The sequence below is a fragment of the Monodelphis domestica genome, chromosome 1 (genome assembly GCF_027887165.1).
Source record: "Monodelphis domestica isolate mMonDom1 chromosome 1, mMonDom1.pri, whole genome shotgun sequence".
Lineage (NCBI taxonomy): Eukaryota > Metazoa > Chordata > Mammalia > Didelphimorphia > Didelphidae > Monodelphis > Monodelphis domestica.
The window spans coordinates 65,162,411-65,188,337 of record NC_077227.1 but is presented as its reverse complement, the minus strand read 5'-3'; the positions used below and the strand labels follow the sequence as shown (position 1 = coordinate 65,188,337).

Here is a 25,927-nt window from a genome sequence, read left to right as displayed (position 1 = left end):
AGTGAAGGAAGGAAGTCTAGTAATACCAGATTTCAAATAAATCAGTAATTATCAACACTATCTGATACTGACTAATAAATAGAAAGTAGATCAATGGAATAGAAGAGAAATACAAGACATAATAGTAAATGATTATAAGATTATAATAGTATGTTCTTTTTCACAAAGGTAAAAATCTAAGTTTTGGGGATAAGAATTCATTATTTGGATATAAGAAAAACTTTATGTTGTCCTACTTGACTTCTCTGGTATTTTAAGATTGAAATATTTTGTAAACATAGACTCAGCAATAGTGTTCCAAGTGGCAAATATATAATAGATAATAACATCTAAATGATGAGTGGAGAAGACTGGCAAATTAGCTAACTCTCGGCACTCTAGAACATGTCCACAACCTAACTATAGTCACCCAACCTACTAACAGTACTGATGTCTATTACAATGTACAACCATGAAATTTGCATCTTGTCTTTCTCTTAAAAATGAAGTAAAGAGGGCAGCTAGGTAGCTCAGTGGATTAAGAGCCAGGCCTAGAGACAGGAGGTCCTAGATTCAAATCTGACCTCAAACACTTCCCAACTGTGTGATCCTGAGGAAGTCACTTAACCCCCATTGGCTAGCCCTTACCACTCTTCTGTCTTGAAACTAATACAGAGTATTGATTCCAGGATGGAAGGTAAGGGCTTAAAAAAGAAAAGAAATTGAAGTAAAATCTAAGAATCTGAGAATATTTTTAAGTAAAAATAAAAAAATAATTAATGTTTTAATTGTTTGGAAAATTAGAAAGCAATTTGGCAAAAAGTAAATATAGACCATATCTTACACTATTTACCAAGAGAAGATCAAAATGGATGCATGACCTAGGTATAAAGTGAGATATTATGAATGCATTAAAAGAACAGGGTAAATGGGGAGAAAATTTATCAGTTAAAAAAAGAGGTAGAAAACATTATAAAATTGTTGATTTTGAATGGACTAAATTGAAAAAGTTTTGTACAAATAAAACAAATGTACCTAAAATTAAAAAGAAAACAATAAGCCAGGGAAGAAATTTATAGTCAGTTTCTTAGAGGTCTCATATCTAAAATATATAGGGAACTTTGTCAAATATATAAGCATATGAGTCATTCCCCAGTTAATAAATGGTCAAAAGATATATCAAGGCAGTTTTTGAATGAAGAAATAAAAGCTATATATAATTATATGAAAAGGTGCTCTAAGGCATTAATGATTATAGAAATGCAAATCAAAACAACTTTGAGCTATTTTCTTACACCTGTCAGACTAGCTAAACTGATAAAAGAGCAAAATGACAAATGTTGAAGGGGATACAGAAAATAGGGACAGTAATTTTGTCGGTTGAACTATGAACTGATCCAACTATTTTGCAGAGCAATCTGGAATTATACTCAAAGAGTTATAAAACTGTGTAGATACCTTGTGACCTAGTAATATTACAATATTAGATTTATTTCTAAGCTGATCAAAGAAAAAGGAAAAGAAACTTTATATTGTAAAACATTTGTAGCAGATCCTTTCAGTGGTGGCAAAGAACTAGAAACTGAAGGGATGTAAATTAATTGGGGAATGGCTGAACAAGTTGTGGTATATGATCATAAAGGAATACTGTTGTGCCATAAAAAATGACAAACAAGATGATCACAAAAAAACCTAGAAAGACTTAAATGATGTGATGCAAAATGAAGTGAGCAGAACCAGAACATTGTATACAATAATAATAATAATATATGATGATCAATTGTGAATGACAACTATTATCAACAAGGAAAGGATCCAGGACAACTCCAAGGGACTCACAACAAAGAAAAGGATATCCACTGCCACAGAAAGAAAAGGAGTCCAAATATAAATTGAAACATGTCATTCATTTTATTTGCTCCATTAATTTTTCTCTAGTGTAAACAATTGGGTCTTATTTGACACTATGATAAACAGGGAAATATGTATTATATACAACCTATATCATATTACCTGCCTTCTTGGGGAGGGGAAAGAAGTAGGAGAGGGGAAGAGAGGAGGGGAAAGAATGAGACAGATTTTTGGATATAGAGCTAAAGTAAAATTTTATTTCTCTTTGATAAATATATTTATTAAAATTTATTACATATGTATGACAAATCATGAATTATATTATTGTTATATTACTCTTAACGTGAGTCATCTTAGAGATCCATCTTATTTGCAAACATTCCAGTCCTGCCTGGACGACAAGCTGTCTGCCAAGGGACCACTCACTGGAAGCTCAACTGAGAAATGGAACCAGTTCGGAGATGCAGTGAAGGAAACATCAAAGGCAGTCTTAGGCCCAAAACAACGCAACCACCAGAACTGGTTTGACGAGAACAACACTGCTATTGAAGTCCTATTGAGCAAGAAGAACAAAGCCTTTATGGAGTGGCAAAATAACCCAAACTCTGCTCCTAAAAAGGACAGATTCAAATCTCTCCAAGCCACAGCGCAGCGTGAGATCAGGAAGATGCAAGACCGATGATGGGAAAAAAAAGGCAGAAGAAATCCAGCAGTTTGCTGATATGAAAAACTACAAACAATTTTTCAGTGCCCACAAGACTGTCTATGGGCCATTAAAACCCACCACCACTCCCTTGCTATCCTCTGACGATGACACTCTCATAAAAGATAAAAAGGCATCAGCAACAGGTGGAAAGAACACTTCAGTCAGCTTCTCAACCGACCCTCTTCAGTTGACCAAAGCGCCCTTGACCAGATCCCCCAAAACCACACCACTGAACAACTTGACATCCCTCTTTCAATAGAGGAAGTCCAAAAAGCCATTAAACAAATGAGTGCAGGCAAGGCACCCGGTAAAGATGGGATCCCAACCAAGGTGTACAAGGCCTTAAATGGAAAGGCACTCCAGGCATTCCACATAGTGCTGACCAGCATATGGGAAGAGGAAGACATGCCCCCAGAACTCAGAGATGCCTCCATCGTAGCCCTATACAAGAACAAAGACGCACGAGCAGCCTGTGACAACTACAGAGGCATCTCACTACTCTCCACTGCTGAAAAGATCCTCGCCCGTGTTATACTCAACAGACTCCTGTCATCTGTTTCAGAGCAGAACCTGCCTGAATCACAATGTGGCTTCCGACCAGATCGCATCACCATCGACATGCTCTTCACAGTGAGGCAAATGCAGGAAAAATGCCTTGAGCAGAACCTGAGTCTCTACATTGTCTTCATAGACCTGACAAAGGCGTTCGACACAGTGAACAGGGACACATTATAGGTGATCCTCAGCAAGCTCGGTTGCCCAGTAAAATTTGTCAAACTGATCCAGCTCTTTTATGTTGACATGACAGGGGAAGTCCTATCTGGTGGAAAGACTTCCTATCGCTTCAACATCTCCAATGGCATGAAACAAGGCTGTGTCCTCGCTCCGGTGCTATTCAACCTATTTTTCACCCAAGTATTACGACATGCTGTGATGGATCTAGACCTGGGCGTCTACATCAAATACCGACTGGATGGCTCACTATTCGACCTTCGCCGCCTGACTGCAAAAACAAAGATCACAGAGAGACTCATCCTGGAAGCTCTCTTTGCAGATGACTGTGCTCTCATGGCCCACCAAGAAAATCATCTCCAAACCATTGTGGACAGGTTCTCCACCCCAACAAAACTGTTTGGCCTGACTATCAGCCTCAGCAAAACAGAGGTGCTGTTCCAACCCGCACCAGGGAGGCCAACTAACCAGCTGTGCATTACAATCGACGGCACGCAGCTTTCTAACGTCAACACTTTCAAGTAGCTGGGCAGCACCATCGCCAGTGACGGGTCCCTGGACCACAAGATCAATGCCAGGATCCAAAAGGCCAGCCAGGCACTTGGGCGGCTGCACTCCAAAGTCCTCCAACACAGCGGTGTAAGCACTGCGACGAAGCTCAAAGTGTACAACGCAGGGGTCCTCAGCTCGCTCCTGTACGGTTGTGAGACATGGACACTGTACCGGAAGCACATGAAACAGCTGGAGCAATTCCACCAACGCTCTCTCCAGTCAGTCATGAGGATCCAATGGTAGGACCGAATCACCAACCAGGAAGTCCTCGACAGAGCCAACTCCACCAGCATCGAAGTCATGGTCCTCAAGACCCAGCTACGATGGTCTGGACACGTCATCCGCATGGACCCCCAGCGAATACCAAGACAGGTATTCTATGGTGAACTGTCAGCAGGACTCAGGAAACAAGGCCGACCAAAGAAAAGATTCAAGGATCAGCTAAAGTCCAACTTGAAATGGGCTGGCATGACACCAAAGCAACTAGAACTCGCTGCCTCTGACAGAAGCAGCTGGCGAACCCACATTCACCATGCCGCCGCCACCTTTGAAGATGAGCGACGTCGATGTCTTGCCGCTGCACATGAACACTGACACCAGGCCACAACCGTACCTCCCGTAACAACTGGCGTCCCAGGCCCATGTGCCACAAACTGTGCGCCTCAGCCTTTGGACTCCAAAGCCACATGAGGGTACATCAATAGATGATAATGCACAAAGACAATAGTCATTCTCGGTCACCGAGAGACTACCACTACTCTTATATGTAAAAAATAAATGGAAACCAGAAAAAGGAACCTAGAAATAGCACAGACACAGAAAGACTTGATGTATTGACCTCTCAGAGTATCTCCCACTAAAGAACTCTGTGATACAACATCACACAACCTCTGCTCCACAGAAGTGAGAACTACGTAGGTTCAGAGGCTTCTTGCAGTTTCCTATCTGACTATTCCTAATTCATTCTCTCCCTCTAAGGATAGTTTCTCAAATCTGCAGAGAAAATGAAATAATAACCTCTCTTCCATCTCATTCATAATAATAGCTGATTAAGTATAGGACTTTAAAATTATCAGAGTGCTTCGTATATATTACTTCATTTAGAGATCTATAGCAATTATATGGGAAAGGTAAAATAGGCATTATTATTATTCCCATTTTACAGATAAGAAAACTGCGGCATAGAGGACATGAATGATTTGCTTATGGACATATAACTCCTAAGTGTCAGAGATGGAATTTGAACCCAGTTTTCACTGATTCTAAATCTATCACTTCATCCTCCATGCATTACAAAATGATCTGATACTTCCAGCCTGATGAAGTATGTATAACAGATATTACTAATCCCATTTTATTTTTAAAATCTTGCTTTCTGTATTAGTAATAACTCTAAGACAGAAGGGTGATGGCTAGACAAATGGACTTAAGAGACTTGCCCAGTATCACCCAGTTAGGATGTGTCTGGAGCCAAATTTCAGCCCAAGTCTTCCTGACTCTAGACTTGGTCAAGTGTCCATTGAGCCATCTCACTGCCTTTATTACTCCCGTTTTAAGGATAAAGAAACTGAAGCCCAGGAGTGGTCATACATCTGATAAGTATCAGAAGCAGAGAGGAGCAGCTAGGTAATTCAGTGGATTGAGAGCCAGACCTAGAGACGGGAGGTCCTCAATTCAAATATATCCTCAGACACTTCCTAGCTGTGTGACCCTGGGCAAGTCACTTAACCCCCATTGCCTAGCCCTTTTCACTCTTCTTTCTTGGAACAAATATACAGTATTGCTTCTAAGAGGGAAGGGAAGTGTATAAAAAATGTATCAGTCAGGTTTTAACCCCAATCTCCCTCACTCCAAGTCAAAAATCCCATCTAATATGCCATGTCTCATGACAGGAGAGGGAAGGGGGTGAAGCCCAGACTTAGCTTTAAGATACCTGGGTTTGATTCCATGCCACTGCTAATTATTTACTTGCTAAGTGCATTACACCAATCTCTCTGGGTTTCAGTTTCCTCATCTATAAAATAGGGATAATAATCTTTCCACTATGACTCCTCCCCACTCCCATCCTTCTTCCAGGCTATTGTTGGGACAACATATGGCAAAACACACCTTCATCGAAATATGTTGGGAAGAAAAGGGAGAAGCTCCAGTGACTGCAAAATCACATGCATCCTTCTTATTAGTATCTTAACACCTCAAAGCAATTAGTGGAGGAGCCAATGGAGGTCAGATCTTGCAGTTCTGCAAAGACTCCCACGCCCATCGTTTACTTGTGATCTCAGCAGGTTCAGAGCTGCCAGATCACAGCCTGTCAATTAAATGACTCCTTAGAGAGAGCCGGCTTTTTGCCAGAGTCCCCAAAGATGGAGTGCATCTTGTAAGCACACAGCTTGCCTATTTATCTCACCACTCGTATCAAACCCCTTATTCCCCCAGGAGGGACTCTTTAGAAGTTACTCTCACACTAACTGCATTTCTCTTGCAAATCCATTTCTCTCTCTGTTCTCAGGACACTCGATATGTAGAATTTCCTCATCTTTCTTTTTTTTTTAAGAATATATTCTGACAAAGCTTCCTACAGTCCCTTCTAAACAGTGAGGACTCCTCTTAGTTTCAGAAACCATTTAGGAAAGGCTGTAGCTCTGAATTCCAATTTGTCTCCCACTGGCAGGTAGATTGGAGACAAGTGTCTGGGTCCAAGAAGGTGGTGCATCCCTCTCCAATAAAAGGTCCCTAAGGACTCTGCCAAAGGTACCACGGATGCAAATTTGTAGGCAACTGAAATGGATGACCTTTTCTGGACTGTGTCTAGTCCTCGTCGGGGATGCCCTTTGTATTTTCATCAGGAGAAGAAAGGGTAAGGGGAGAAGGGAAGGGAGTGCCAAAGGAAGAGCTAGTTTGCCTAGCTTCATCCTAGAGGGTTGTTTTAAGGGTTAAAAGAGATCAGGTCTGCATTTTGCAGATAGTAAGGCACTCTGAAAATGTCAGTTATTGTTATTATTATGTGAAAACAAAAGCCAGTTATCTGAGAGCTTGCTAGGCTCTGCTCTGGAGTTAACATTTCAGAGACCATCATAAAGGACAATTGCCGTACCATCTCATCCATCTGGCTGGGCATTGGGGTGCCCACAAGAGACAGGACTGGATGGGTTGTGGGACTGAATTAGGAACAAAGGACATAGATTCACAGCTGGAAGGGTCCTCAGAGGCCAACTAGTCCAACCCTTCACTTTACAGATGAGAGAACTTGGGCCAAGAAAGGTTAAGTCACCTGCCCAAGGTAACACAGACGGGAAGCATCAAAACCAGGACTCAAACTTGGATCACAATCTAGGACCGTATTAGCTATTTATTTGAGCCCATAGCTTTTCTCTTGTTATTCTCCAAGAGGGCATGCATTAAGAAATAGAGATTACATGTAAATAAAAGATATGAGGAAAATGTGTTTTTAAGAAAAAAAATATTGAAGGAATTGGGATTACTTGACTCACAAAAGAGATAGTTTAGGTTTGACTTTTAATATTTGTAGCAGTACTTACACGTATCAGTGATGCCATTGATCTGGCCACTCCCCCAGATACCCTGCACTTTAATAAATGGTTTTCATGGTCTATAGTCCATAGTTTTTGTCAACTAGTGGCCATCCCTCTGGTTATGAGCCATTCTGGGCACTGGTTGTTGGACAACAGACATCTCATCCATTGCTGACCAATACTTAAAAGTCTTTTCACATTGCTAGGAAGATAATACAAAATCCAGGGTTACCTGCATGACATGATGAGATATTGGCATAAGACTTCAGTGTGGAGGAAGTTATGTGGATGGGTGAATAGAGAGCCTCTCCTGGAGACAAGAGGTCTTGGGTTCAAATCTGGATTCAGACACTTCCTAGCTATGTGACCCTGGTCAAGTCACTTAACCCCCATTGCCTAGCCCTTGCTGCTCTTCTACCTTGGAACTGTTATGAATTTTAAGACAAAATGTAAAGGTTAAAAAAAGATTTAAATGTAGACATTTTTAATAATAATGTCCAGTTTCAATGAAGACTATGAAATTTCACTCTCATTGTTCTCTCATAGCTAAGGAGGCTTTTTTAATGTCAAAGAGAATTTAAATTGACAAAAATAGCCTTTTGGCTTTTACCACTCGTTCTCTCAAATTGCACTCAAATTCCTCCTTTGTCATTAGTCTTTGGTTTCCACTATTCCTATCTTAGATTTGCCTTCACCATTCAAAACCCAAGGAGCCACTACTAAGTTTTGCTTCTATTGCCTCCTTCTTTGACAAATGCAGTTCCACCTTCAGGATCTCCATAAGAAAATGATGCTGCTGAGTAGCAATTTCAACTAGCTACTAGTTGGTAAACTCCTTGATGCAAAACGGCACCACAGTGAACAGAGCACTGAGCTTGGAATCTGGAGGACCTGAGTTCAAATCCAGATTCAGACAACAACAAGCTGTGTGACCCTGTGCAAATTACTTAATACCTGTTTGCTTGAGTCTCCTCAACTGTGAAACAGAGATAATTGAGGCACCTACTTCCCAGGGTTGTTGCAAGGATCAAATAAGACGATATTTATAAAGCACTTAATGCAGTGTTTTAGAATGCATGTAGTAGGAACTTAATAAATGCTTATTGCCTTTCCCTTTATCTCCCTTGTTTTCAGGGAACTATTTCACTTTCATATTTGTGTCCCTGGCACCTAGCACAATGCCTAGAACATAGTGTTTAATAAATGCTTGTTGGGGCAGCTGGATGGCTCAGGGGATAGAAAGTCAGACCTAGATGGGAGGTCCTGGGCTCAACTCTGGCCTCAGGCACTTTCTAGCTGCTTGACCTGGAAAAGTCCCTTAACCCCCATTGCCTAGCCCTTGCCACTCTTTTGCCTTGGAACCGATAATTAGTATTGATTCCAAGATAGAAGGTTAGTTTGTTTGTTTGTTTTTTATGCTTGTTGACTGCCTGATTGACTGATTCCTGAAGCTTGAAAAATTTGCTCTTTGCAAAAATCTGACCAGATGGCAATAAAATCAAACCAGTGCCTGACTCATGCTTCCCCATGTAGCGGACCTGCCTTAAATTGGCCTCTCTGAACCCTTCTGCTTCCAGACTTTCACCAGCCACTCACTGAGACCCTAAGTGGAAATGCAGAAAGCTCTGGGTGTTCCTTAGTCACCAACAACCACAACCCAACCAATGCAGTTTGTTACCACACTGCAAACTACATTGAGATACATTTAAAAATTCTTCCGGGTCCTTGAATGTGAACCACAGAGTAAACAAACCCCACTAAGCTTTGCCCAAAATAACTAGGGGGAAAATTGCATCAAATTTGCTCTGGTTTGGGACTTCCAAAATAGACTCCATAGGCTCCCGTCACACTGACATGGCCTTTGGAGCATCACAGATTAGGAAAAAGGATGAAACCACAGCTCACATTTGCTGAACACTGCAAGGAAATATGGAAACACCATCATTCTGGCACAGGTATAGGCATAAGCAGCCTCAGGCTGTCTTATAAAGGGGCAATCATCAAAACAATCTGGTATCATCTAAAAGACAGGATAGTGGATAAATGGAATAGATTAGGTAGGCACTCAACACACAGTATTAAATGACCATAGTAGCCTAGTGTTTGACAAACCCAAAGATCTAAACTTTTGGGAAAAGAACTGACTATTCAACAAAATCTGCTGGGAAAACTGAAAAACAAAATGGCGGACACTAGGCACAGACCAACATCTCACACTATATAACAAGGTAAAATCAAAATGGATGCATGATTTAGAAATAAAAGTTGAAACCATAAGTAACCACAGGTTTAAAAAAATCTACTATATCTAGATAGGCCATAAAAATTATCTGGCTGAAGTTTTCATCAATAATCATTTTTGCATAATTAGAAAGCTATCACATTAGGTTTACTTTTTAATAACATTTTATTTCACTCCAATTATAAGTAAAAATAATTTTTAACATTCATTTTCTTAAAAATTTTGAGTTCCAAATTCTTTCCCTCCTTCCCACTCTCTCTTCTCTCCTCCTCTCTCCCTTCCCTGAGACAGTAATCAGTCTGATTAATTTTATATGTGCATTATTAGGTTTCAAAGAATGAAGTATACTTACATACACACACATTTTCTCTTTCTGCCACTGAGAAACAGATGAGGTGAACAGAACCAATTTGCTTTTTAAAGGAACTAGAGCTTCTATCTAGAGCTTTGCATTGTGGAGATTAATTAAGTGTAGTTTAAAATAACTGGGACAGCCATGGCTAGTAGTTTGCCAACATCAGCATCGTTCCTGGGAGCTCATTCATCATTGTTTTAACAATTATGACATCCCAGACAATTTCCATTTGTTATCCATCTCCAATTTGATGGCAGCCCACCAGGAATCATGGTGCCACGTCAAGTCTTCTCTTGATGTAGTGAGAGCCAGCACTACAGGTGACTAGAAGAAGCAAAGCCCAGTGGGTACAGGGACCTCAAATGAGACTTTTTAAATGGAGGAGCAATGAAATGTACAATGCTTCTTCTCAATGCTTAATGCTGAGTCCAATCAATTAGTCAGTTGACAAGTATTTATTGAGCTCAACACTCTGGAAGATGCTGACTCCTCAAGGAAAATTATCTCTGAGTATAGAGGTAGAGCATCTACTGGGTATAAATTCCTATTTTAAACGTTTATGGGGATTTTCAAAAGATGGTAGAACTGTTAGAACTGAAATGAATGTATGAGTGAATGAATGAGCAAATGAAGAAAAGCATTTATTCAGCTCTCACAATTTGCTAGACATTGTGCTAAATTCTGAAGATAAAACAAGCAAGTAACATAGTCCCCACTCTCAAAGAACTCTCATTCTCATAGGGGAGGACAACACAGTGCTAAAATTGGAAAATTAGTGTGAATAAAAGGAAACTCAAGCCCCACCATAGCATGGAGTTGGACATAAAGTGGCATGCTAAGGCTGGGATTAATATTAGATAAAGTGCAAGTTCACCAATTATAACCTAGGGCCACAGGAGTAGGAGTCTGAGTTTTTGACAAAATAGGAGGTCCTGGGGGCTGCAGCATCATGGTACAGAGATGGACAAAAGGACCTTAGAGATCATTTCTAGTCTTCCCTGTATCTGAATAAGAACTCTTTCTATGACATCCAGTGAGTAGTCCATGAATGTCTAATTAAGGTCCACCAACAAAGGAGAACCCACTCCTTCCCCAAGTGAACTCCTACCACATTTAGATAGCTTTAGTTTTTGTTTTTGTTTTTTCTGAAATAAAGCCCATTTGCCTTTTTACAACACAGTGTTACTGGTTCTGCCTTCTAGAGACAAGAAGAAAAAGTTTATTTGTTCTTCTATGTGACATCTAGTAAGTGATGAGGATCATTGAATGGATGGATGGATGGATGGATGGATGATGAAAAATTGTTTCTTAAGTACTTACTATTTATCTGAAGCTGGAAGGGATCTCGGAGGTCATATAGTACAATGCCTGCATCTTATGCATCAGGGAATTGAGATCAAAGAGATAAACAAGTTCCCCAAAATCACATAGGTAGTTTCAGAGGTAGAATTTGAATCCAAGTCTTTACACTCCAGGGCTAATACTCATTATAGGTTTCCTGTTCAGTTCTTCCTAAGTCTTTTCTTCTCCAGGCTATATCAACCATTCATTACATGGTCTGAACTTGAGAGCCATTGTCATCATGATAATTTCCTCTGGACACTCTCCAGTCTATGCATTCTCTAAAAGAGAGTATTTATAATCCATCATCAAAGATTTATTAAATCTTCCCCATCTTTCAAACACTGCGTGGCCAGAATGAAATACATAATCTAAGTTCTATCCTTGGGGTTACACAATGAGTTTCTTGTCTTTCCTGTTAGTCTCAGGTGATTGATTATATCTACCCTTACCTATTGGAGCTTTCCCCATTAGCATTCCCCCTTATAGAAGAAAGACAATTTTGGAATTTGGTCCCCTGATTTCACTGTTAAAAAAACACCCTCTACAAGTGTAGATTGATAACTCTGCACCTTAGAGTCTTAGAAAATTGCTTGCTGGGTTGCTGAGAAAGTAAATTACTTGTCTAAGGTGAATTTGTATCAGAGGTGAGACATGAACCCAGGTTTTCCTGATCCCAAGACCAACTCTTTATCCACTATGGCACATTGCCTCTTATATGAAATTATAAGAAAGACTTAACAAATCTGTCAATAGTTTAATGTCTCCCTAAGTCAATTGATGCCAGTCAAAGATGGCTTCCATTGTTCCAAATGGTCACCACACTAGAACAGACTTTCATAAAGAAATGGCTCCAACAATCAGGGCAATCAATTTAAAGATACTCATTTTGGCCCAGCACCTTATTCTATAGTACTCTCGTATAGAATTGGACTTTCTATTCCATCAGTTATATGCTTAATCAGACAAAAACTCACCATAGAAGGCCATTGTTATAAATCAAGGTATGTATTTCAGTGAGCTTTACTTATGCTCTTTGGTTCCTCTTAATTTCCATCATAAGGTAAGCCACTCTTATGATATAATAATTGTATGTTTTCAGCCATTGACAAGAATCCCAAATTAGATTCAACCAAACCATAAAGAAAGTATTGTATATATAAGGATATTCAATGGTGTGTTAGAAAAAGTGAGAAAAATAAGCAAAGAAGGTAAACAGAAAATTTCAGATTTATTATAAGAGTTTCCTAATCAATAGCACCTTCCCAAAATGGAATGATTTGCTCCAGGAAGTATTGAGTTCTCCACCACTGAATATCTTTAATTAGAAAATAGATGATCACTTGTCAGAAATGTCAGAGAGGAAATTTCTTCTTTAGAACATAATTGAACTAGATGAGTTCTCTGCTCTGATCCCAATTCTGATATTCTATGTTATTAAAAGGATATGGACCTTGTCCTTAAGGTACTTGCATTCCAATAAGGGATATTAAAACAAAGAAAATAGGAATGACAATATTTTTGTTCAGTTGTTTTTCAGTTATATTTGGCTCTTTATCACCCCATTTGGAGTGATCTTGGCAAAGATATTAGAGTGGTTTTCCATTTCTTTCTCTCATTCATTTTACAGGTGAGTAAACTGAGCCAATAGAGTTAAGTGACTTGTATAGGGTCATGTAGCAAGTGTTTGATGCTGAATTTGAACCCAGGTCTTCCTGATGCCAGGGCCAGCACTCTATCCATGTGCCACTTAGCTGGACAAGATAATATATGATACTATACACAAAATGGCAATATACTAAATTTTAAAACTCTTAGACAATAAAAAATAGTCATCAATTCTGACTTTAAAATGTTGAGGGCACATAAAATAATTCTAGTTCCCTGAATTACTATACAGAATGTCTACATTTGAAGAAACTGAAAACAATATTCTCAGAATTTCTCTTCTTCAAAAATTCCTTCTTTATATTTTAGTTTTAAATTTCAATATTTCTCTTCCCATAAGTAGCCCTGTGACTGCCATCATTTCCCAGATAATTTTTAAAAATCACAAGGCTACTTATGAGATCTGAAGCTTTCTCATCCTCCTAAAACCTCTCACAAACAACCAAAAATAATTCCATAAAATCAATACTAAAAGTAGCAAAAACAGATATGAGTCCAGAAAAGGGGTTTTGATTTCCCTGGCTTCAGTCCCCCTGCTATAGACCCTGGAAGCAGGAACAGAACAAACAGGAAATCCACAAAGCAGACCCAGAGGGAGATTAGCAATCTCACCTTGTTTGCTGAGCTGGAAAGCTTCCATCCTTGAGGATGCCACTGGAATTTGAATCTGTAGGTGGAAGGTCCTGGGAACAACTGTGTCTAGTAAGGCCACTACTGAGGAGACTCTGACTAGGCCATAGCTGGGAAATGAAGAAATGGACACCTCTGAATAGGCAGGTCCCAGGTTCTAAGGGCAGGAACTCAAACCTCATCACCAACAAATCATGGACTTTGGAGGCCTGAAAAAACATAGATTGAACACCTGCTCTATCAAGGACTGCAGAGATAGGAGAGGAAGAGTGAGGAAGAAGCATACAATGCTGAGGGTTTGAAGCTCAGTCAGCTATGGTCACTTTCAGGAGATAGAAGTCCCTGGCTGTTGCTACAGCGGGAGAAAGACCAGATGCTTTGTGGTTGCAGTGTCAGAAGTGCCTTCTAGCTCTGGTTGGAATCCCTGAGGTCAATCATAGACTGGGACTTGAGTGAAGGACTGAGAGTACATATGTTCCAAGACTATAAAACTGTTATATATAGGACCAGGAAAACACACACACACACACACACACACACACACACACACACACACACACACACACACAAATCCTTAAACCTGAGATAACATACATCACACAACAAGGACAGGGACTCCAGAAAAAAAGCTAATAATTAAGTCAATATTACCTGGCCTCTAAAATCATATCAAATGAATGAATGAATGAATGAATGAATGTATAAAAGAGCAAATGAATGAATAAACAAAAAATTAATGAATGAATAAATAAATAGTTAAATAAATGAATGAATGAATAAATAACAAAGGAGAAAGAACCTAATTATTGATACCTATTATAGGGACAGAAAATATCTCAGTTCAAATTAAGTAGATAGTGAGGTAAAACCACCTACTTCAAAAACAGCAAAGAAATACAATGTGGCCATAAGCTCATGAAGAGATTTTTGAGAAACTTTAAAAGACCTCAAAAATCAGTTTAGAGAGATGGTGGAAAAAATAGGGAAAAAAATAAGAGCAATGCACAAAAGTCAAGAAGATAATGAAAAAAAATTACCCAAGTGGAAAAAAAAGATTCAGGGACTTATTGAAGAAAATAAGGTATTGAAAACTAGAATTGGACAAGGAGAGCCTAATGATTTCCTAAGACAACAAGAAATAATAATATAAAATCAAAAGAATGAAATAATATAGAAGAATATGAAACATCATCACAAAAACAACTAACCTGGAAAATAAATCAAGGAGAGACAATATAAGAATAGTTAGGCTCCTGGAAAGCTACAATCAAAAAAAGATATTAGACACTATATTCTAGGAAATCATCAAGGAAAACTGCCCAGAAATTCTAGAAACAGAGAGTAAATGAAAATTTTAAAACCTCACCAGTCACCACCTCAAAGAGACCCAAAAATGAAAATCCACAGGAAAATCATTCAATTTCCTAGTCCTCAGTTTAAGGAAAAAATACCTCAAATAGCAAGAAAAACAAAACAATTTTAAAAGAGAAGGAAGGGTGAGTTAAAAGAAAGGAGGGCAAGGGGATAAGAAAAAGGAAGGAAGGGGGAATACCTAGAGGGAAGTACACATCAAAAGGTAGGATGGTAAGGTGAGGGGATAAGGGAATCAAGAAGTAAAGAGGGCATAGGTGGGGGTAAACAAGGTATATGGGGAATGATGAAAAGTATAAGAATTAAAAGGTAAAGGAGAATGAATGACCTTTGAAAAGGTGATCCAATTTGGAACTAGGAAGTGAAGGGGAGTGGGTAAGGAAGAATTGTTAGGAAGGAATGTAAGCAGGAGAGATATTGGTCAAAAGAAATTGAATATCTGAGGGTATGGCAGAAAAAAGGAAGAGGGGGACAAACAGTGAGGAGGAACAGAGTAGATGGAAATACACAGCTGGTAACTATGACATTGAGTATAATGGGATGAATTCACACATGAGAAGAAAACAGATAGCAGAAGGGATCAAGGACCAAGAGCTGACAAGAAACAGTGAAAATTAGACACAGATGTAGAGTAAAGGTGAGAGACTGGAGAAGAATATACAAAGTCTCACTTCAGCCAGAGAAGACAGGGGTAGCAACCAAGATCTATGACAGAGTTGGGGCTAAAATGGATACAATGGAAGGGATAAACATGGTAATTATATTGTGTTTGTGTAATGAAGTATTAGCAATATTGAACTGGTATGCAGCAAGAGTTACAGCAACCAGAATTTTTAAAGAAAAATTAAATGAGATACAGATACAAACAGATCACAAAATAATAATAGCAGCAAACTTTGGTTTTCTCTTCCCAAAACTAGATAAATTAACCAAAAAATAAATAAGAGGGAAGGTAGGGAGATGCACAGATCTTTAGACAGCTGAATTAAGGTAGATGCCTGGACACCATATATGTCTGCATGGGGTTAGTAGTAGATTTAAGCCTGAACATATATATAATCCAAAAATGGCATTTTAGTGAGATAACAATGACTTAGAAAACATAAATATTCTGCAAAAATCTAATTTCTACACTCATCATACTACAGAGATAGTCCTGCATCCCTGTAGGGTTGTGGCACTGGAACAAAAGTTCCACAGGGTATGACCAAGCTAGAAATACTTGTTTGGGAAAGAGTATGGCCCTGGCAACAGATTGTCTCTGCTTCCTAGGGATCAATCTAGCAAAATATGGCCTTGGTAATATGTGTTAACTAAGAACCAGATGGAATAGTGATTAAATTAAATATTGATAGAAGCATGGAGAAACAGGCCTAATATTATATTGCTAGAACAATTGTGAATTGATTTTTAGAAAACAACATGGAAAAATACATTAAGACCTGTAATAACATTCATGTTCATTGGCCTAAAGATCTCATTACTAAGGCTAGGTCCTAAGGGCCTAAATGGAAAGTATTCATGGAAATTTTCTTTGTTATGACAAAATAATTGGAAATAACTCAAATGCAATAAATGGGAGTTATGGCTGAGTAGATTGTGATATTTGAATATAACAGATTATATTATTAGAAATTCCAAGTATTGAAAATATAAAAAATAAGGGAAATATATGAAAAGATGAAAAGAAAAAAGAGTAATATATACAATGGACTACATTTTAAAAAATAACAGCCACAAAATCAAGGGAAAAAAAGTATTTAAGTCAAACAAATCCAAGGGAACTCAAAAGCAGAAGATGACTATATTAGCATGCATATAATTTGCATATTTTGAACAAATTATAAACAATGTGGAGTTTGTGGTTTTGCATATTTTTGATGCATTTGTTTTGTTAAACATATTTTTAATGGTGGTAGTGATTATTAAGAATATTATTTTAAAATTTAGAGATAAAAATATAAAATAAAATTATCTGATACACACTTGATACAAAAATCCTGTAAAATCATGCAAGTCAAAGGATTTAGATCTCAGAGTTCCCATCAACACCTAGGAATTTCTCAGGTTAATAGTGGTTATTATATCCAAAATGCTACTGAGTATTTGAAATTTATCACATTAAAGAAGCAAAACTTTTTTCTGTCATTAAGTTGTAGAGTGAATGATCATGGAAAGCTTGGGCAATAGACCTGGAGAAACAATTGTAGGCTGTGTGCTGAGAACCTGTTAGTCATGCTCAAAAATGTGATTTTGAGGGGGCAGCTGGGTATCTCAGTGGATTGAGAGCCAGACCTAGAGACAGGAGGTCCTAGGTTCAAATCTGCCCTCAGACACTTCCCAGCTGTGTGACCCTGGGCAAGTCACTTAACCCCCATTGCCTAGCCCTTACCACTCTTCTGCCTTGGAACCAATATACAGTATTGACTCCAAGACGGAGTAAGGGTTTTAATTTTAAAAAATGTGACTTTGAGCGTTCAAGGGTTTGGAAGTGGATTTTCTAAAAATTTAGTATGTTCAGCTTAGGGCTCCCACAATGCCAAGGCATGCCTTCAAACCTCATGGCCTTATGAATCCCTGTTGGAATCACACTTCCAAACCCTAATAATATAAAGGAGATTCTCATAGGAAAAAAAAAAGAACAGACTATTTCTAAACCACAAAAGAAATTGAAGAAATAAAACCTTATGGGAGGACATAGATGAAAATGAAAATAAAAATAGAATGAAAATGTCATTAAAAATTAAAATGCTGGCTTGCTTTTGAAACCAAAATCTAGTCTGATGTTTCAGGGAAACAATCAGGTAATCAGCAACCCTCATAGCTTTCATTATCATTTTTTTTTCTATATGCCACAACCTCCTCTCTTATCTCTACCCAGACAAATCCTACCCATCTCTTAAGTCTCTGTCTTGGACTTCAAATCATGATATCTGAATGTACTCTAAAATCATGTGAGTTAACAGAATAATATAGAAGGCAAAAAATCTATTGTGTCCTTAAGCAACATTAAGTAGTTTGGTGTCCAGAACTGAGAAGCTGATAAAGGACCATAGGATTATTACTAGAAGAAATCTTAAAGATTAAGTTCAACCTTCTATCTCATAAATAAAGAAACTGAAACCCAAAAGGAGTGAGTAATGTGTCCAGAGTTATACACCTATTAAAAGGAAGGATTTGAACTCAGGTTCTTCCAGACTCAAAACCAGACACTCCATAGTTTCTCTACATTCTTCCCTATTCTGGTCAGGCAACATTTTCAGTATTATGTTTAGCTGTTGATGTCACATTTTAATAAGAGAATATGTTTGAAGAATATCCAGCAAAGATCAAACACTATACTGAAGAGTCCCAAGTCCATTCTGTGAGATCAAGGATATGGGAATATTTAACCTGGAGAAAAGGCTTCAAAGGAAATGAAAGCTGCCTGCAAGTATTCAAAGGTCTGTAACATGGAAGAGAGACTTGATGTGTTGGGCTTTTCCCCAGAGGCCAAAATTAGGAGTTATGGGGAGATGTTATAGAGGCATATTAAGGCTCAGAGTAAGAAAAACCTACCTAACAATTAGAACAGCCCCAAAGTGGGAGAGATTGCCTGGGGAGGAAGAGGTTTCTGCCTCACTGTGTCTTTAAACAAAAACTCGACGATGGTTTGTCTGGTATGATGTAGAGAGGATTCATGCTTGAAACTTGAAGTCCTTTCTAATCCTGGGATCCTTTTCTTTCTTTTTCCTAATTATTTTTTTAAATAAATAGGTCCATATTTCTTTAAAAATATAATTAATATATATACATAAATATATTGCACATAATATTGCAGGCATTGAGCTAAACATATTAGAAATCTCTCATTTGATCCTCACAAGAAACCTGGGAGTTAGGTGCTATCATTATCTCCATTTTACAGTTGAAGAAACTAAAAGAAACATGTTAAGTGGCTTTTGTCTGAGGCAGGACTTGAACTTAGATTGTCTTGCCTCCAGGAATAGCATTCTGTCCACTCTACTACCAGGTGCCTTGAAGGCAAAGACTTTAAGTCATACTTTCTCACTTTTCTCCAAACCCCAAGCATAATAAATAGTACCCATTGGATACCCAAGAGGAAAGTACAAATTTCTCATTTGGGCTATCACAGAAACAAATGAGGCAAATGAGCTACACAATCCCTGAGGTCCCTTTGCAACTCTGAATGGTGTGGTCCATATATATATATATATATATATATATATATATATATATATAGATATAGATATAGATATAGATATAGATATATACCACCTTTTCCAATAAAGTTCTAGGAAAACATCTCAACCACATCCCACACTGTCTAAAGTCCTTTGAGAACAGAATCTAGCCCAGGTGGGCCATTAGCTTCTGGGTGAGCTCTGTACTATAAAAGATGACCAAAATCAATGCAAGAATATTGAATTCACCTTGGCAAATCCCATCCTGCCTTTGGCTACAGCCCCGCTCTCTTTCCACATCAAATTTTCATTAGCTCACAGACAATGTTTCCACTTTGTTTTGTTCGCCAGCCAACTGAGATCCAGAGTACTCATCCTGACAGGTCTGCCTCACCAGTTCAATACAAATCAGCAAGTATTTGAGTGCCTGCTGTATGCAGGACACTGGGCTAATGCCAGGGGATACAAAGACAGAAAATCATATGGTCTCTGCCTTCAACAGCCTTACTGGAAAGGATAAATAAAAATATGGTAGAAAGTGGTAACAGAAAAGGAGAAAAGCAAGAGATTCTAGGAAGATTTGAGGAACAAGAAATCATTTTCAGCTGGTGGATTCAGAGAAATCACCATGGAAAAGATGGCGGCACTTGAGCTGAACCTTGGAGGAAGAGAAGTATTCCAACAGGCAGAGAAATGAGGAGGCAGTTTGTGTTGAAAACACAAAGGGATATCTTGGGACCATATTCAGAAGCTTTTTCCAAGTTCAGAAGTAGCCCCATAGGATCAAAGAACAGATATTAATACAGTTTAGATAGAATGTGGAATAGGTCCAAGAATGGGAATAAGAAAAAAGAAGGAAAGAAAGGTGAGTCGGTGTTCAACTGGCTCTCAGGAAGTATTGAAAGGCAGGGGACAGTTTTTGCATTTTATCCTCACTAGCCAGTAAGGGGAGGTTATCATCTATCTTCTATTCTACCTTCCTTTGCCTAACCCTGACTAAAATATGTGAGTCACAGGGTAAGACTGTGCAGGAAGCCTTTGGTTAGCCTTGGGACAGATGTGTAGTAGAAAATGGAGAGCAAGTAGAGACTAATAACCCAAGAGGTAACACTGAATTAGGGTGCTTGGCAGTATGAGCTGGGAAAAAATCAATACCAGGAATATTGTGGACTTCAAAAAGAGAGTGTTGTCAGCTAAATATGGGAGAGGGGAGGGAGAATGGAGTTATGGAAAGAGAGAAAAGCCTAAAAGATTACTTTGAGGTGCTGAGCATAGCTAATTAAAAGGACTAAGGTGCCATCATTTGACATAGGGAAGGGACAGATTTAAAGGACCCTAGAGACCCTCTTCTTCAGAAGTTTTATTTTACAGATGAGGAAATTAAGGATCAAAGATTTTATATAACTTACCCAGGATGGAATAGGTAGTAAATGGAAGAGGTAGAATTCAAATCTAGATTCTCCCATCAGAAGTCTAGTATTCCTTCTGATACTCTGTGCCAGTGATGGCAAACTAGAGATCACATGCCCAAACTACAACCTCCATGCTGCCTGTGAGCCCCCCACCTTACCCTAGACAAGGGAGGAGGAAGTATTCCCATTGGATGACTGGAAAGAGAGGCGGGTCATGGGAGAAATGTCCCCAGGATTGCCTAGAGAGGGGGAAGGGAGCAGCCCCCTCTGGCCCATATGCCATAGGTTCGTCAACATGGCTGTATGCTGTCATAGAATATATACAAACTAAGTTATGAGCTTTTTACTAAGAATGATTTTACTAAAGATGCTAAGAAAAGTATAAGTCCAAGCCACTCCTATTAGAACCTTTGAGATGAGGGGGTAGCAAGGTGGCTCACAGAATTGAGAGCCAGGCCTAGAGATGAGAGGTCCTGGGTTCAAATCTAGCCTTAAACATGTCCTAGCTGTAAGACACTGGCCAAATCATTTAACCTTCATTGCTTAGCCCTTACTGATCTTCTGCAATGGAACTGATACTTATTATAGATTCTAAGACAGAAAGTAAGGGTTTAAAAAAAGGATGTACTCTTTTCTTCACTGCCATGTGTATGATGAGCTGATGTGGCATTTAGAAATCTCATGAAACTTTTCTCTACAAAAGTTCTAAAGCAGCACATGAGGGAGGACCTTATGTTCTCAAAAGCTCTATCTGTAATATGTGAATATACAATTACACAGGTAATCTCTGGAGAGTTCTTGGAAGTTGACCTAGTTTGAGGAACAAACATGCTAAGCAGCTGAGTTCAAATCCCACCTCTGACATTTATTACCTATGATGCTCGGGTTCATAACTTCGCTAGACCTCAGTCAAAATGAGAGGAGAGAGGCTAGACTGGATGGCATCTGATGTCCCTTCAAGCTCTATGATTATGATCCTGTAACCTGGTATTGAATTCTTCAACAAGTGAGATGGACAAAAATAAAAACAAGACCTGAGTCCTATGTAGTCCCCTTCTACTTCCACAGTATTGGCAGAAAAATGATGACAAGGGCTATAAGCTATTAAGCACAAAATAATTCTGGTACCATCTCTAACACTAATTTATCTATTGGTATTCTTAGAGATTTATCATTATCCAATGATCAGCAAGATGATACATTGCTAAAAAGGCTTAACTGTATTTATACTTGCTTTCTTCATAACCAAGGAATAATATTAGTTTGTTGGTTCTCACCCTGAAGTGCCCACCATGCCCACCATGAAGATAATCACAGTTAGACACAAATTTTTTTGTTTGTTTCTTTTAGACACAAATTAGGCACAAATATCCATTAGAGAGACTAAAGAAATAGAAAAACACTATTAAGATCTTGACAAAATACTGAGTATAACTCAATATTCACCTCAGTATTGAAACCTGAGGCATTTCTCTATAAAGTTAGCTATGGGGGCAGTTAGGTGCCTCTGTGGATTGAGTCCCAGACCTAGAGACAGGAGGTTCTGGGTTCAAATCTGCCCTCAGATACTACCTAGCTATGTGACTCTGGGAAAGCCACTTAGATCCCCACTGCTGAATCTTTACTATTCTTCTGCCTTGAAACCAATACACAGGATTCATTTTAATACAGAAGAAAGAATTACGGTGATGGGGGAGATAGCTACAAGGAAGGATGACAAATACTATTTTGGAAAAAAGAGTATAAGATCAAGAAATGGAAGCAGCCTAAGGTTACAGACTACAGAAACCAGATACCTACACAGCATAAATACCTTGTTCTCTCCTTTTTTCTATTTTTATTAGAGATTTTTTGTTTGCATCACTATAATTCCCAACTATACATCCTCATCCCCATTGAACACTCCCTTGAAACAAACAAAAAAAAAAGTTAAGCAACACTGTCTGATAAAGCAACCACATAGTAACAACATTCTGCTTCCATAGTTTCCCTTCTCTACTGAGAAAGATATGTTTCATCTTTCATTCTCCAGAACCAAGATTGTTCATTGCAATTAATCTGAATTCAGCTGCCTTTTAGTATTATTGTCATTTACACCATCAAAGTCATTGTAAGTACTGTTCTCTCGGCTCTGCTGACTCTACACTTCATTAGTTTATGTAAGTCTTCCCATATTCCTTTGAATTCTTCTTATTCTTCATTTCTTACAACATAATAATGTTGCATCATATTCATTTACCACTATTCAGTCATTCCCTAATTGATGGACACCCACCATATTGATTTTGCTTCTAATTTTTTTTGCCTCTACAAGGAGTGCAACAGCGAATATTTTGGAATTTGAGGGTGTTATCTTTCTTTAATGGGACCCAAATACATGCCTGGCAATGATACTGAAACACTTTATTCAAAAACAGTAAGAAATAATTAAAAATAGAGGCAGCAAGGTGACTCAGAGGATAAAGTACTGGGCCTGGAGTCAAGAAGACCTGAGTTTAAATCGAGATTCAGACATTTACTAGCAATGTGATCCTAGACCCATGTTGGTGAATCTATGGCACACCTACCTGGAGGAGGTTGTTCCGCTACTCCTCTCCACACAAGTCTGAGGACATTTCTCACATGACCCACCCCTCTGCCCAATAGCTCAATAGGAGATCTTCCTACCTCCACTGTCAGGAGTGAGTTGGGGGTGGGGGGCTCACATGTGGCATGAGGGTTGCAGTTTGAGCACTCAGTCTCTAAAAAGGTTCACCATCAATGCCCTAGGCAAATTACTTAAACTCTGTCTCAATTTCCTCTATGTTAAAATAGGAATACAAGCATCCTCATTGCAGGTTGTGAGGATCAAATGAGATATTTATAAAGTGCTTAGCATAGTACCCAGCACATAATAGGCACTATATAATTCTTATTCCCTTTTCCCTCTAAGAAGACATGATAAGCACACAATAATATTATAAGAAATAAAGTCAACTATAATCCCAAAAGGCAGAAAATTACATTATAGTTGTTTGTGTACAGATCATTGACTGGTTAGAGTAAAGATCAAAGTAAATACCAAATTAGGGAAAGAAAAAGGCAAAGATGATGAGACACTGTAGAAGTTCAGAGAAGCTTCAAATTGAGCTGTCATCAAAAGCTATGGTCTCTGAAAAATGGCAACAGGCTAAAGTAAACACAATGATAGAGAATGCAAAGTGAGAACTCTAATGGAATGAGTGCTGGGTTTAGAGTCAGGTAATATAGAGATGATTCTCACCTCTGAGTTTTCCTATTCAAAATATATGAGGAACTGATTCAAACGAATAAGAACAAAAGCCATTCTCCAATAGTTAAGTCATCAAAGAATGTGAACAGTTTTCAAAGAAAGAAATCCAAACTATTAGCCATTATCAAAAAAAACAAAAACAAAAAACTTCAAAAGACCAAAAATTAGAGAAATTCAAAATGAAGTAACTATATGGTTCTGCCTCATCCCCATCAATTTGGAAGGTATGATTTAAAAAAAAAAAGAATAATGATAATACTTGAAGGAGTTACAGGAAAACATACATACTAATACACTGTTGGTGGAACTTTGAATTAATCCAGTGGGCAAAGCCTGAGACCCCACATTCTGGAAAACAATTTGAAACTATGCCTCCAAAAAGTTACTAAATTATGCGTACTCTTTGATCTAGCAATATTATTACTAGTTTTATTCTCCAACAAGATCAAAAGAATAAAAGAATACATAATACAAAAATATGTATAGAAGCTCTTTTTATAGTGGTCAATAATTAGAAATTAAGGGGATGATAATATATTGGGGACCGACCAAACAAATGATGGAATATGAATAGAATTAAATATCATTTTCCTTTAAGAAATGACAAAATAGATGGCTTCAGAGAAACATGGAAAGATCTGTATACACAAATGTGGAATGAAATGAATAAAGTCAAGGAAATAATTTCTACAATAACAACATTAAAAAGAAAAACAACTTTGAAAGATTTGAATCTTTGCTCAGTGCAATGTAAAACTATGATTCTAGGAGACTGATGATGAGACATGTTCCCTATCTATCATGAGAATGGTGAAGGATTCAAGATATGGAATTAGATATGTATCTAGAAACATAGCTGATTTGGGAATTTGGTTTGTTTGACTATGATAATATATTGGGGACTATACATTGACTATACATATTTGTTATAAGAGCTTTTCTTTCTTTTTTCCTCAGTGGAGGGATATGGGAAAAGAAAAAAATGAAAAAAATGAAAGAGAGATAGTAAAAGAAAGAGACAAAGGAAGGAAGGAAGGAAGGAAGGAAGGAAGGAAGGAAGGAAGGAAGGAAGGAAGGAAGGAAGGAAGGAAAGAAGGAAGGAAGGAAGGAAGGAAGGAAGGAAGGAAGGAAGGAAGGAAGGAAGGAAGGAAGGAAGGAAGGAAGGAAGGAAGGAAGGAAGGAAGGAAGGAAGGAAGGAAGGAAAGGAGGGAAGGAAGGAAGGAAAGGAGGGAAGGAAGGAAGGAAAGGAGGGAAGGAAGGAAGGAAAGAAGGAAGGAAGGAAGGAAGGAAGGAAGGAAGGAAGGAAGGAAGGAAGGAAGGAAGGAAGGAAGGAAGGAAGGAAGGAAGGAAGGAAGGAAGGAAGGAAGGGAGGGAGGGAGGGAGGGGAGGGAGGGAGGGAGGGAGGGAGAAGGGAGGGAGGGAGAAGGGAGGGACGGAAGGAGGGATTCCAGTGTTGCATTCTGGCATTCCAGTGTTGCATCCATACACTGGTTTCTATATACATTGACTGAAACCCATGCTGCATGGGCTTTCAGGATTGGCCTCAAGCACAGTAGACTGCTTGGGCTCTGGCTTCCTTCAGCTGAAGGAACCCTTTTCTCTCTTACTTTGTTTTATCAAACCCTATTAACTTTAAAATATTTGGAGTATATTTATTTTTGCCCTTACACAGCTATTGATTGGACTTATTATATACTTAAAAGCAAAAGTTGGCTTTTCCTAATAAACATCAATATTTTCAAGCACAATTCATTTCTGAGCTACTATATATATATATACATATATATATATATATATGGAAATTCCCATTTAATTTGGTGGTTGTTGAGTTCAGGATAAAAACAAAATAAAAGAATAACTAATAAATCTCTGTCCCTAATTAGTTATTTTAACTTGAACAAGTCATTTGTCTTCTCTGGGCCTCTCTTCCCTCCTCTGCAAAATGGGGAGATTGGACTAAATGACAAAGTTCCCTACTACCTCCAAATCCATTACCTTTTTTTTAGTAAAGTTTAAATGATGGACAGAAAGAAGGTCTAAAGTGGTAAGATATTTTTAAAAGCTTTTAACTCAGAATAGAATGCAGCCTTGAACAAACTC

General features: G+C 38.3%; 1 protein-coding gene across 1 annotated transcript in view; it reads right to left on the bottom strand.

Annotated features, from left to right (window-relative positions):
- Nucleotides 1-25,927, bottom strand: part of SH2D4B (SH2 domain containing 4B) — a 207,711-nt gene that overhangs the window by 149,745 nt on the left and 32,039 nt on the right. Inside the window, 1 exon segment of the mRNA XM_056800181.1 lies at nucleotides 3,870-3,882. Coding sequence (XP_056656159.1) covers nucleotides 3,870-3,882 — 13 coding nt within the window.